The 14,542-nt window shown below is 41.8% G+C and overlaps 2 protein-coding genes and 1 long non-coding RNA gene across 3 annotated transcripts in view; 2 read left to right on the forward strand and 1 right to left on the reverse strand.

The window, feature by feature from the left end:
* The first annotated feature begins 1,459 nt into the window (after positions 1 to 1,459).
* Positions 1,460 to 14,542, forward strand: part of ITGA1 (integrin subunit alpha 1) — a 172,499-nt gene continuing 159,416 nt past the window's right edge. Inside the window, exon 1 of the mRNA XM_068535329.1 lies at positions 1,460 to 2,190. Coding sequence (XP_068391430.1) covers positions 2,130 to 2,190 — 61 coding nt within the window. The 5' untranslated portion in view covers positions 1,460 to 2,129. The remainder of the gene's footprint in view (positions 2,191 to 14,542) is intronic.
* LOC137759281 (uncharacterized) lies at positions 4,844 to 12,369 on the reverse strand. The gene is made up of 4 exons (XR_011073068.1): positions 12,231 to 12,369; positions 10,979 to 11,942; positions 10,275 to 10,322; positions 4,844 to 5,195 (listed from the first exon to the last, which is right to left on the reverse strand). It is a non-coding gene; the product is annotated as an uncharacterized lncRNA (long non-coding RNA).
* Positions 11,915 to 13,581, forward strand: PELO (pelota mRNA surveillance and ribosome rescue factor). Its single transcript, XM_068535330.1, has 2 exons — positions 11,915 to 12,659; positions 12,949 to 13,581. Exons 1-2 carry the CDS (start codon positions 11,934 to 11,936, stop codon positions 13,378 to 13,380), a joined length of 1,158 nt encoding a protein of 385 aa, XP_068391431.1. The 5' UTR covers positions 11,915 to 11,933; the 3' UTR covers positions 13,381 to 13,581.

The raw sequence follows: 14,542 nt of genomic DNA on the forward strand, positions 1-14,542 counted from the left end.
TAAGCATAAGTCAATTAATCAGAATTTACTGATTATTGTGCAAAGCCCTTTGGGTCATACTGAGAAGCATAAGACATAAGTGAAACTACAGACAGAGAGGTGGGATATACACCGGAAAGGCATTCTGTGGCAGAGCTTTCCCAGAAAGGGGAGCAGCAGGAAGCAGGTTGATAATATCAAGTTAATGAAGATGGGAGAGACTGGAAAGCCATACTGGGGTAGTGAGAGCACTGAATGCAGGCACAGGAGCCCAAGTAAAGCCAAGTGGGACTGAACAGTGGCCCAACACAAGGCAATTTTTCTAGAGACTTATTTCTGCAATTTTGAAGATAGGACTAAGAAATGAAAATATGAGAGCTGGAAACAGGGGGAAACAGGGTTTTTAATATACTTACTAAGTAGTGAATCACTTCAAATTCATAAATTAGAAGAACAATTCTTTGGCGGATAGGTCCTTTTCTGAGATTTGATGGCCTTCAACCTTTCACCTCTGCCCACCCTACTTCTGATCTTCATTAAACTTTCAAAATTTTGTCTTCTCCAACTTTTAGTCCCTGCAATCTTCTACTTGGCAATCTATTCAATCATCCTTGTGGTTTTTCTCTCTGCCCTTCCCTTGGATTCTCTGTACTGTGTCACCTGTACTGTGTTCCAGGCAATGAGTCCTCCTTTGGGTGGCACTCTTGTCCTGCCTAGCCCTAGACCTGCTAGACAGAAACTTTCAGTTAGTAATTAGTTGAATTGAATTGAATTGAATCGAATGGAGCTGCATAGAATTGAGTCCCTCCACCACCTGTAAACACAAATCCACTCATCCACTCTTTCCCCTTCTTTGAAATTCTCAAAACCACTAAAACACAGCTGATTTAAAAATAGCAAGTATTCGGTGAAGCTAACATGTAGATGTGGCTCTTGACTCAAAGGATGTACAGCTCACCAGACAAGGGAAGCATTGCAAACTCCTAAGTGGCCTGGGTCTCCCAGGGAGGGGGGTCCAAGCCCCAGCGTTCTGACGGGCCAACTTACCTTCCCAATTCTCAGTTCCCTAGAGTAGTGGGAGCGAGGAAGGAGGGAGTAACATGCAACCGACTTAACGCACTCTTACTTATAAAAGTCTGTAGCAACAAGAAATAAAACAGTGCCCTAAATTCTTTATTAGATTCAACTTCCAGTGTACAAACATCCTAATTCAGATTAAACAAAATTGCCCACACACATTCCATTTCTAACGAGACTGTTTTCCTCCCTTCCTTCCCCTCCCGCTTCCCTCTTGCATTTCTTTCTTTCGTGTTTTCCCCCAGTCTTGGTTCTCCTTTCCCCCAGCTTATCACAGTCTTCCCAAAGAAAAGCCTCCCTGTGACCACGAATCGCCATAAAGGAAGGAAACCCTCCGTAAGTGAAAGCCAAGCCCTCAGCGGGGCGTGTCGGGGTGGACGCCCCCACCCACTTTTAGTGTGAGAAGGCTGGACAGCGAAGTTCAAGTGTCCACAGGAGAGGCACGGAGGTTACCAGATCTGCTCTCTTGCATAGATCCCTTCTGCGCAATCGGACCCCAGGAAAGCAGCCTCCCCTTAAGGGCCTAGGAGCCCGGCACTTTGAAAGTGCCCTCCGTGCCCAGACCCGGGGAGAAGTGAGGGGTGCGAAGGCGGAGCCACTGGGCTGGAGCCACCCTCCCGAAGGTCCGGCCCTCGGCTGCGTCCCTACTACCTTAGGGAGTTGGCGCGGGGAGCGGAATCACCCTCGCAATGAAAGGCAGATGTCCCTTTAAGGTTTGCTTCGCAGCTCGTGGACTTTAGCCTAAACAAGGACCCGCGAAGCTGGCTTTATTTGTCCATGTCTCGGACAGAGCCTGGGAGGCTGCCAGTGGGATTTCAGAGCCCGAGAGTGCGAACGGCGGGGAGATGTGGCAATCCCTCTGGGATGCGAAAAGCGTGAAGCGAACTTAGAGGGGCTGGTCGAAAACACAGGAAATCGCTGTGCTGCTCCCAGGCGCCAGTGCCAACGGGGCTAGCGACTGAGACCCACGGCGGCGGGCGGAGTGGCCCAGAGCAACGCGGCTCCAGCGCGTGGTTTCGCCGAGTCCTTCCCTCCGATCCAGCGCGTCCCAGGGCGCTGCGGCCGCTCCAACTATGGCCCCCCGGCGCCGCGCCAGCCCAGGGGTCGCTGTCGCCTGCTGCTGGCTCCTCACCGGTGAGTGACCCTGCTTATCTCTGAGCATCTCCTGCGCTCGAGACTCGAGACTAGGGGCTTAAAGTGGGGAGGGAGGCATGCAGAGCTTCGGCCCGGAGGGGAGAACGGAGCGCGGATCCACTTTCCGGCGCTCCAGGTAGTCTGGGCAGGTTGGAGTACAGAAAGCAGTTTCTGCGTTTGGGTTTTGTTATGAATTACTTTTGATGTCGTTTCAAAACCTTCCACCCCAATGTTAGGCGGGAGCGGAGCTGAAAACTTTACAAGGTGGAACTGACTTTTCAAATTAAAGTTGTTTTGACAATATACGTGGTATTTTAGGACTTTGCTAATAGCTTCTACCTTCCTTTTCTTTTCTTTTCTTTTTTTTTTTTTTTTTGAGGGCGGTAACTATCGGGCACCTGATTTATATGCAAAGTTCCTACCCTCAGGTTGCTCAAGAGTGGGTATTATTCATTTTCTTGCTGTCAAGTACTCAAGATATTTTCTGCTACAAAACGAGGAAAGGGAAGAATGCAAGGTAAAGTTGCCTCTTGTCTCGAAATGATGTTTCTGTGTTAACACCCAGGAGAAGGAACCTATTGAAATTGAGGAAGGAATAGTGAACATTTACTTTGTAAATATCACACAGCTGACTAAATTTTTAAATGCAAAATATAGTATTGTTACTTGTGCATAAATAGATATCTTTCAGGAGAGACTTAAACACAGTGGAGATGCAAAGTTACGTTCAATTTAGAAAACAGGTTGAATCGTAGCATTTTCTAAGATTTTCCAAATGATTAACCCGTGGTCAGATCTTTTTTACCAGTTACTGACTGAGAGGGAAAAGTTGCAAGGGTGAAAGAAAGAGAAAGCAGATAGGGTGAAGCTTTGTGTGAAAAGGGCCAATAATCCAAACAGTGGCAACTTCTGAACCACTTTACAGTGAATGGTTGACCTTATCAGCCACTGTCACTACCCTTTACATGTGTCTGACCTATGACTCCTCTCCAGCTCAAATTTTTTGGAGGTTGTTTGCATTTTTTTCTTGTTGTTGTGCAAAATATGAATGGTTTACTAACTACTCAAGTTGTACTTTTTTCATTTTACTAAATAAGCAGTCACTAATGCAGAAATGATCAAACGAGGTCTGCATATCCTCTAAAAAGACAAGAATGAAACTTGAAAAAACAGAAGCAAATTATAATTTCTTATACATATATATATATATATTTTAAATTCAACTACTTTATTTCCCCATGCCTAAAACAGCCACAAGTTGTATACTGTGGGTTTTCTGCAATTGTTGGGGGTAATAAACCTTGCTAAATCCAAGAAGGAACTTAAAGGAAAATAATGCATACACGTTTCTAAATTACATTTAATTCTCTTTTGTGTGTGTATATATGTATTATATCTATAGCTATACACATATATTATTCAATCATATTGAAATTTAGAGTTTAAAGTTATTATCTCAGAATCAACAGGTTCCTTATATGTGCTATATTTATGCCCATTTCACAACACAATAAGGATCTGAAATTTGACTTCTTCCTTTCCTTTGTTGGTTACCCTGTCAGTCATCATGTTGTCAGCTTCCTAACAAACTTCTCATCAATTCATAGAGTCCACAGCTAATCTGGGGTCTTATCACCATACCCACCCTTGCACAGTACTGCAGAACTCATCATCTTGTCTTCATTCTGAACTTAACCTCTAATTCATCTTCCTAATACATAATTTTCATCATTCCTTAGTCTTTAGTCAAAAACCTTTGGTGGTTCTTTGTTGTCTTTCAGATAAAATCCAAAATTCTCAACTGACCTTTCAGGGTCTGCCCTAATCCAGCACCCTCTGTCTCCTACTTTGCCTCTATCAGTTTCCTATTGCTGTTGTAACAAATTGCCACAGATTTACGGGCTTAAAACAAGACAAATTTACTATCTTACAGTTATGTGGGTCAGAAGCCTCACTAGGCTAAAATCAAGATGCACGCAGGACTGCATTTCTTCTGGAGGCTCTAGGGGAGAGCCCATTTCCATGCCTTTTCCAGATTCTAGAGGCAACCTGCATTCCTTGGCATGCAGCTCCACCTTTCATCTTCAAAGCCAGCAAAGTAGCATCTTCAAATCTTTTCCTGTGACTCTGCTTCATCATCACATCTCCTTCTCTGACTCTGACCTTATTTCCTTCCTCCTATTAAAATCCTAATTACTTTGGGCTCACCTGAATAATCCAGGATAATCTCCCCATATCAAGATTCTTAATATAATCATATCTGCCAAATCCCTTTTGCCATATAAGGTAATATATTTGCAGGTCCAGGGATTAGGAAATGAAGATATTTGAGAGACCACTGTTCTGCCTACCAAAGCCTCTGAACATAAACTGCCCATGATAGCCAGTCCCATTTCCTTATTTCCCCCTAATCCTCATGCTCATCTTACTACTGCGCACGGAATCTTGTTTTCTGCATCTAGAAGAGCACTCCACCCTTCTTTCTTACCACCCCCTGCCATCTAAACAAACTCTCCCCAGTCTTCAAAGCTGGGTTTACATCCCAACAACCACCTACCCAATAAACCGTCCCAGTAAACTTCCCATTATATTTAGAACTGCCTTGTATTAGCATTTCCCAACATTTAAAAATGATTCATCAAGAAAGATGCCCTTCTCTAAGTCCAAACAAAGTCTTTATTGTTATTTTTTTAAGCTTTTTTAAAAAAATTAACTTATTTTATTTATTTTTGGTTGTGTTGGGTCTTTGTTGCTGTGTACGGGCTTTCTCGAGTTGCGGCGAGCTGGGGCTACTCTTCGCTGCGGTGCACAGGCTTCTCATTGCGGTGGCTTCTCTTGTCGCAGAGCACGGGCTTTAGGTGTGTGGGCTTCAGTAGCTGTGGCTCGTGGGCTCAGTAGTTGTGGCTCACAGGCTCTAGAGCGCAGGCTCAGTAGTTGTGGTGCACGGGCTTAGTTGCTCCACAGCATGTGGGATCCTCCCGGACCAGGGCTCGAACCCATGTTCCCTGCATTGGCAGGTGGATTATTAACCACTGCGCCACCAGGGAAGCCCTTTATTGTTATTTTATATATGTCAAAGTCCCAGCAAAAAAACTAGTGGCATATATAAAGGATTTAACTGAAGAAAATTAAATCAAGGGACTGCTGGCAGAAGCATATAAAGGAACTGACAAAAGATGGCTGGAGCACGTAGAATGAGCAATAGTAGAAAGAAAGTACCTGAAGCAACATGAGAAGAAAAGCCATTGCCGTTCCTAGGCCTGAGAAGGCAGCAGTGTCAGCTTGACTGTGAACTGTGGCTATGGGAGGGGGACCACTGGACAGGAGCTGTGGCCATAAGAAGAAGAATACAGCTAGTGCCAAAGTTGAAGCATAGCAGGGAGAAAGCAGGGGATGAATACCCCTGCTTTTCCTTCTACCCCCTAATGCCTTGCCCGGCCATCCCAATGGCCATGTCCAAATGGCAGAATTCAAACTCCCAGGGGACAAGGGTCAAGACAAACAATAACAGAGAAAAACTAGCACAACTTATTGCTGAAAGGCACATATTTTCTGAGAATGTATTAGATAAGAGGCCCTGTGCCAAGAACTTTGCACATATTACATTTTAATCTCAAAAAAGGGAAAATTCTGGAACTATTATCCATATTTTAGAGATGAACAAACCAAAATACTAAGAGCCTAATTTGACCAAAGTCTCCCAATTAATAAACCGCAAAGCTTGTACTCAATTCAGATCTCTCATGCTCTGAAATAATATACCAGGCTGTCTAAATGTAAGTCCATTTCTCTCTTGCTCAGCCCTCTAAATGTTAAATCCAAGCATAATTGTCTAAAAGACTTTGATAAGGATCTAATTAATGGTGAAGTGAGTCTGTTATTTCCATGACTTTTAGGTATATAGTGAAATTAGATGATGTCTCTCCCTACATTAATTGTAACTCAGATAAGACTACTATCTCTGGTTATTAAGAATACAAATATAGAATTATCCCTAATTGAGTTATATATCTTTCCTCCCTAGAAACATTTTAGTTAGCCTGAAAGCAGGAGTCTTCTTTTGTGACATTTTTCACAGGCAAGATTTCCTATTCCAAAAGAAGTGAGCTAATGGCTGGATATGGAAGGAAGTCAGCCACTTACCCATAACAAAGAAATGACCTCCAATGACACACAATGGAAGACAGCGAAAATATTTAAGTCATTATGATGTCTGTAAAGGCAGCAATAAATTCATAGGACTTTTGTTTGTTTGTTTAATAAATAGGCAGTGACAGTAGCAATAAAATATATATGCCAAACTAGTTTGCCTATTTTTCTTCTCTGCTGTCATGATGCTATTTTGATGCATGAGCTCTTGGACCACAACTTATAACTGTGGATCTTACTTCCTTAGATGGATGTTCCTCTACCTGTGTTCCAGCACCTCAACCCAACAAACTTCCCACTAGATGTAAAACTTGCTGAATTTTAATATGCCCCTTAAGTATTTTATAAAATAAAGGAGCTCATGTTTTAAATATATTCAGAAAACTAGGCATCAAAATGCTATTTTTTACCTACACTGCTCTTCTGTGGTATGAAATACAAAATAGTGTATCTGAATTCATGTTAGGAAATTGAGATGAAAGATATTTGGAACTGTTGTCACAATGCTAGTCAGAATACGCTGCCTATTCAGAGTGGTCTGTGACTGGAGAATTGTATTCGCTCTCAAAGCAAGTACAGTAGAGTATCAACAGATGTAAATGAGCTGAATATATTCTCATCCTCATGATTATTGAGCTTCTTTCAGCTCCTCTGTTGTGCCAGCTCCTCTGAAGTCTCCAGGCATTTGCATAAGCAGTTACACTGCTACTGATCCTCAAGTCCCCATATGAATGTGATTTCCAAGAACCCACTGGAGTAGACTGGACCCCCTCCCCCAGAGATTTGTATGCCCTTAGCACTTTTGCTTCTATAATACACCACATATTAAAATTAAACATCTAATTGTCTGTTTTCCCAGCTCGCTGTATGCTCTGTGAGGATAGGGTCTTTGTTTATTATCTCTACCATCTTAGAAAAATAGTCACTTGAAAATTTGTTATTGAACAAGTCACAAAAGACTAGACTACAGACAAACTCATAATAATAACTTAAGGGGTCAGGTTGTCTCTTTTAATTATATCCCCACCTACCTATTTCCATCTACCCATATTTATATCTAACTGAATGGAAGACACCATCAATTGAATGATGCACCGTTATTTTATGCACTATTAAGAAAGAAAAGTACTGCCAATCCAATTATAATTGCTAAATGGTTAGATGCCTCCAAGTTTCAAGAGATGTTGAAATGTGGGAAAATATACATCTGAAAATTATAATAAATAACATGCAGTATACCTACATGCAATTTTCTATCACATTTCTTTGTACTTTTAAAACATGCATCATAAGATTTCAGACACACTCCTTCTAGGTACAAAGATGTGAACATTGTCCCCCTTCTCAGTTCTCTTCCAGAGCCAAATCTGTATCTAATTCAGGGGATAATTGCTCCTCTGGCACCAGCAACCTCACCAGATTCCAAGAGCAGAGCTTCCTCTGAATACTCTCCCTTTAAAAAGGAAGCTTCAGGAGGAGAAAGGTGACAATAAAGTAATAAAAAAATGTTTCAGGTCATAGGATCAATAATGCTAGTTTTGGCAAGCTCTAACATCTCTAATATTCTATCATATTGGTGGTTAGAGCTAGGGTCATGTATGTTTGAAGGGACCTAATTTTGATCTAACGTCTTCTATAACTTAAAAGGAAGATGAAAAAGTCAACTAAATCTTAAAAGGAGATTACAGTATAAGTACTGGTTAGTATTAAGAATTCATTTTATGTGCAAAAGCATTAATATTGTTTTATCCAAATGTAGAGCTCTATAAACAAATTAAATGAGAAATCTGATTTGAAAAATCATTATAATTCAAATATTAAAAGGAGTGAAGACATATGCTCTTTTCTATGAACTATCTGAGATCTGCTGAAATAAATGTAAATTCTTAAATTTAAATAGGACACTCAAATCAATCACATTAGAACCTCAGATGATTAAGATGAATGGTCTGCATATTTTATTATAAATCCTATACTATTAATACAAATTACAATGTACTTTCAAAATTTTCTTATTAACTATATACTTTTAGTTTGCCAAGTATTACAGTTTGAAAATGCATGGGTATGACCAGTTCCTAAAATTACATATTTTATTGCAATATTTTTAATAAAATGATCCTGTACTGTATAGAGATTCATACAAACAGGAACACCCACACACACACACTTTTGTTGATAAAATTATTTATTTGGTAGGAGCTTTGTATTGTTCTGTGATGATTGCAAGTAAGTATTTTTAATCACAGGAACTTAGATAGTAAGTGAGTACAGCAAGTTCCTTATAAAAAAAAAAAAAAACTTTCCCTTTTCCCTTTCACCATTTTGCCTGAATTAGCTGAATAATCCTCCCTGTTGACCACTAACTTTGCCTGTGGAGGTCACATAGGCATCTTTGTACAATCTAAGGTTAGCACATTCTCTCTAAATAAACTATTGCTATTATCACTAGATATTTATAATCAGAGTGCTGGCTAAACCAAGTATAATAAAACTAACTGTCATTTCCAAACCAAGTATAATTTTCCAAACCAAGTATAATAAAACTGTCATCATACATTATTTTTGAACATTTTAAGACCTTTTCCTCGTTAAGATGTGTTTAAAAATTAATCATTTTCTTATCTATGCGTGGATTATCTCAAAAAACTGAAATAGGTTTACAGAAACTTACTTTAAGAGTAATCTTCTTTTTAAATTGTTAGTAACATTATAAAACAGAATGTGACTTCTTAATTTTAAGATATCAGTGATAGACAAATCAAAAACTCTGAATTAAAGGAGAAATAAAGTTTGTAAAGCCATGTCTTGGAAGCCTTGAATGCCAGGGAATTTGGATTTTAATTAATAGGGAATGAGAACCCCAAATAACTCAAAAGTGTAACGACTGATCTAGAAAGACTAAGTTATAACACAAAGTCTAGGAGAAAAACACCTGATCATTCAACAACAAGCTCAAGTTACTAAAAAGAAAATTCTGTTACAGACGTTTCAAATTAAATAATAATTCTGTGAAAAGTTTTGTAGTATGTTCAATCACTGAAGCACATTTATACTTAAAAAGACAGCCCAAAGCAGTGTGCCTCATAATTAAAACAAACAAACAAACAAACAAAAGAACCACAGAATCAACAGTCTATGGGGGTCTCCCATAGATTTTCAATGTAGAAATATGTGTGTATTTTTCTAAAGTAGAATATTAGATCTTTCTCAAGAATTACAACGGTGACCTAGGCTGAGCAAAAGGAATATTACGTTGAAAAGAATATAAGGACTGTTTTAAAGTACTAAAAGAGCAAGGAAGGGACCTTCCTTTCAAATGCCCTAGGTTGGTTCCTAAGCTGTGAGTCTTTGTTTAACTGGCAAAGGTGAGAGTTAAGGGGAAATGCCAGTGGGTAATAGCACATAATCTTTGGGGTTGCAGAGATGATTTCAAGCATCCATAAATGTAGAATTGTGTCAGTGGAAAGAGAGAGTGTGGAATTAAGCAGGCCTGGATTTGAATGCTGGTTATGTGATCTTGAATACATTTCTTAACTTCTCTGTAATTCATTTTCTTCACCTATGTATGAGGATAACAAATATTTACCTTACAGGCAAGGCCTAGAAAAAGCATAGGAAAGTACCTGGTGAATATTCAGTAAGTGATAGCTCTTCCGTAAAAACCTAACATTTATCAAGGTCCCTGTGTGCCTCTCACTGTGATTCTGTGGTTTTCGATCCTTGGCAGATTTTTCAAGAGGGGGATGATTATACTTAGGTGATCAAGGAGTATCTCAAAGCATCTCCTCCTTTCCCTCTCTCCCTCTCTCTCCCTCTCTCTCTCACACACACACACACACACACACATTCACTCTACCAGTTAAGAATTATTCTAGCTTAACAAGCACCTTTTAAAAAGATACATGTCCTTTGGAGACACAAGCCATACTCACACTTCAGTGTGATCAGTTCCTTGCTCAGTGAAAAGCTGCTGGGTTCTCCTGGAAGTAGAAGAAGGCAGTCTGAGTTAGGAACTTTGGGAGGGCACTCAGTATGATAGGAAGGTGGGGAAGGAAGGAGGTACAGAAAGAGAAGGAGGGAGAAGAGAGGCCACAAAATATTGGTTCTAATTTGCACTAGAGCTTTGGAGGGGACCTATGTATCCCCTGACAATCTCTGAGGAAGTTAATTGAGATCTGAGTATCAAGACGTGTGCCAACATCAGATTGCTCCCTTTCATCCCTGTCTCACCAGTTCAGGATGGTAAGCTTCCCTTTAAATGCCATACGCAATAACATAGGAAGGCGAATGGGGAAGATTTGTGCCCTCTTCTCTCCAACCCATCTTAACTCTCAAGAAAACTTTGGTAGGCTTTTTCTATTCACTGGTCCTTTTAAGAGGCAATCCCCACTTCCCAAACTCCCCCGCCTCTCCTTCCCCACCCAAAATGTTAAGTGACGTAAGGTTTTTCTTACCAATGAATTCTGTAGCTATTCAATCAAGGTCGGTCATAGTAAACAGTCCTTCCCCACTTCCCCAATCCTCAGCTCTCAGCTCAGCTTTGACAGTGAAGATCCCGTCCTAAACTACTGAGACCCAATTCCCCCCCATAAACATTTCACAGGCTACTGAGCTGCGGAAAGCTGAGTCTGCCAACCTTGGATTCTGGGATTCTCAGGACATCAGATCAAGCAACTGAGAGGTCCATCCAGGGGTAAATTCCACAGATGGTTTCTTCTTTCTCTGGGATCAATGTTCTAACATCTGGGTTAATCAGATCATGCAGACTTGGTTAATTAAGCGCGGAAAACAGCTGGGCACGTTACTCAAGGCCCAGACGCACCATGACCAGTCGTTCTTAAGAAACAGCTTCTGGACAGACCAGCTCCAAAAAGCGTGTGGCGTCTGAGTGCGGATAAGGCAGGAACAAAGCGGGCCGTAGTTTGGACCTTGGGGCCAAGTCTGCACTTTTCAGAGTTCCTTTTACTTTTCCGTAAGTTTTGAAATTGCATTTACCCGGAGGGAGAAGGTGTAGCGTGGCAACCGCACACAGCTGACAAATATATATATATTTGCACTCACAAACTCCCCAGATTCTTCACAAACAGGGGTGGAAGAGAAAACTTAGGACGTCCAAGTTCAGCATTAATACGAAGGAGTCGCCACCAAACATTCCGTACACCTTCCTTGGGTGGTTTATTCTCCGAGAAACACCTCCCGGCTTAGTGCGCCTGCGCACGCGCAAGCTGCGGCCCCGCCTCCCCTTTGGGGACGTAAAACGTGCGCCGGGAGGCAGGACGTGGGTTGCGCATGCGCCCTCACTGCATCGGCCTCGGTCTGTACTGCCGCAGGAAACGCTGAGGAGGTGTTCGCCGGTATCTCTTGCGCCGGTTCGACGCGGCGCGCCCCGAGACCACGGAAAGGAAGGGCTAGAGTAAGTGTTCCCCCCGGCCGCTAGAGTCATATAGAAAGTGTTTCCTTCCCGCCAGGCAAGTGCCTGTAGGAACCGGACCCCGCCCCCTTCCCGGCCTAAACTTTCCCCTCCTTACCCCTTTCCTTGTGGGGATCCCCCTCGGTTCCTCTTGTTCTGGCAGTGAGCCCCTGCCAAGATCATGAAGCTCCTGAGGAAGGACATTGAGAAAGACAATGCGGGCCAGGTGACCCTGGTTCCCGAGGAACCTGAGGACATGTGGCACACCTACAATCTAGTGCAGGTGGGCGACAGCTTGCGCGCCTCCACCATCCGCAAGGTACAGACGGAGTCCTCCACGGGCAGCGTAGGGAGCAACCGGGTCCGCACTACCCTCACTCTCTGCGTGGAGGCCATCGACTTCGACTCTCAAGCCTGCCAGCTGCGGGTCAAGGGGACCAACATCCAGGAGAATGAGTATGTCAAGATGGGGGCTTACCACACCATCGAGCTGGAGCCCAATCGCCAGTTCACCCTGGCCAAGAAGCAGTGGGACAGTGTGGTTCTGGAGCGCATCGAGCAAGCCTGTGACCCAGCCTGGAGCGCCGATGTAGCGGCTGTGGTGATGCAGGAAGGCCTCGCCCATATCTGCTTAGTCACTCCCAGCATGACTCTCACTCGGGCCAAGGTGGAAGTGAACATCCCTAGGAAACGGAAAGGCAACTGCTCCCAGCACGACCGGGCCTTGGAGCGGTTCTATGAACAGGTGGTCCAGGCCATCCAGCGCCACATACACTTTGATGTTGTAAAGTGCGTCCTGGTGGCCAGCCCAGGATTTGTGAGGGAGCAGTTCTGCGACTACATGTTTCAACAAGCAGTGAAGACAGACAACAAACTGCTCCTGGAAAACCGGTCCAAATTCCTTCAGGTAAAACAGTCTTACCCAGGGATAATTAAGAATGGGCAGAGGGGTTTGTGTAAACGACTCCTAAAGTTTTAGAACTAGGAAAAGTACAAGAGGAGGAAGGTTTAACTTGACTGGGATTGTTAAGTGAGATCATGAAATGAAAAGAGACTAGCAAATTGATATAGTAAACTTGGCTTAAATTCTTAAACATATAAAGCCTTACCAGTGCTTTTGGCTTGAGGTCATTGTGGGCTGTTTAATGGGTACTCTATGAGATTCTTTTGTCTGACTTTTATAATTGTGATTCTAGGTACATGCCTCCTCTGGACACAAGTATTCTCTGAAAGAGGCCCTTTGTGACCCTACAGTAGCTAGCCGCCTTTCAGACACTAAAGCCGCTGGGGAAGTAAAAGCCTTGGATGACTTCTATAAAATGTTACAACATGAACCTGACCGAGCTTTTTATGGACTCAAGCAGGTGGAGAAGGCCAATGAGGCCATGGCAGTTGACACGTTGCTCATCAGCGATGAGCTCTTCAGGCACCAGGATGTAGCCACACGGAGCCGGTACGTGCGGCTGGTGGACAGTGTGAAGGAGAACGCAGGCTCTGTTAGGATCTTCTCCAGTCTTCATGTGTCTGGGGAGCAGCTCAGCCAGTTGACTGGGATAGCTGCCATTCTCCGCTTCCCTGTCCCTGAACTCTCTGACCAAGAGGATGAGTCCAGTTCTGAAGAAGATTAATGATTGGAACTAATAATCGAGACAACCTGTGTCTCACTCCTTCACTGTTACATTTTCTCAGCATCCTTGTGACAGAAAGCTGCAAAAATGGCACTTTGTGATTCTTACAGGGGTTTCTCATGTATTTGGTCACACTAGGTGATTTGTGGTTGGCAGGACATGTATTCAAATTGAACAATAAAAGGAAATAATCTCCATGTATTACCATCTTTATTAATTGGGATAATTTTATTTCATAATTATGAGTTATTTGCAGTACTTAGAAACATTTTGTGTATTAAAAACGAATGCCTGTATATTCTTTGGAATAGACTGTAAAATCCCATACTGCATGCTTTGAGGTAGTTTTCCTTAGGAAAAGCTTTTTAATATCTCATCTTCAGTTTACATTGTTTATTTTAATTCGGCATAGTGTTCTTACACTGGTTTTCTTAATGATCCTTTTCTCCCCATTTCCCCCACATTCCATTTTTTTTTAATTTTTAAATTTATTTGCTATTTTAAATGATAGCTAAATAATTAGAAGACTTTTCTTGAGGACAACTTTAAAATGTGTTTTTCTTAAGAGACTTGTTAAACTAATCATGTTAAAAGTAATAAGGTGGGGGTTTTTTTGCTTTAGAACTAATCATAATTGCTTCAGAGGAGCACTTAATTAGTTATCTTTAGGTCATAGAGCTTTGGTCTGCTAAGGATTCTCAGGATAATCTATTTAAGGTGCCTTTATTTTTAAAATGAGGCTGAGGTATGTGATTTGCTTATGGGCTATTAGTGGCAAACCTAGAAGTAGTCCCCAATCTGGACTTGAGTTCTTTGCACTGCTACACTATTTATGTATTTATTTTTTGGCTTATCATAGTTAAATACTTAATGCTACCTTGAATTTGTGTTTGCTTTTACATTCTTAATGGACTTTCTCTACGCCCTGTTTTAGGGGTGAGAAAGCCTGTTCAGAAAGTTTAAGTCACATCATTAGTATGTGGCAGTTGATTTGTACTCCAGCTCTTTACCATACTTAGGGAATTTCGGCAAATAGCTGAGAGTTTAAAATATTTTCATTATTTTTTCCAAGAGTTAGGGAGGGGGCCTTGAAATGTAATTGCATCTTGACCTTTTACACATCTCAACTTAGCAAAGTAATTAGGAAAGGCTTTATGAAGAA

Source organism: Eschrichtius robustus, chromosome 2, assembly GCF_028021215.1.
Source record: "Eschrichtius robustus isolate mEscRob2 chromosome 2, mEscRob2.pri, whole genome shotgun sequence".
Taxonomy (NCBI): Eukaryota; Metazoa; Chordata; class Mammalia; order Artiodactyla; family Eschrichtiidae; genus Eschrichtius; species Eschrichtius robustus.

Coding starts and splice junctions, on each gene's coding strand:
- PELO (XM_068535330.1), top strand. CDS start 11,934: ATGAAGCTCCTGAGGAAGGACATTGAGAAAGACAATGCGGGCCAGGTG. Junction 12,660..12,948: donor ACCGGTCCAAATTCCTTCAG/GTAAAACAGTCT, acceptor TTGTGATTCTAG/GTACATGCCTCCTCTGGACA.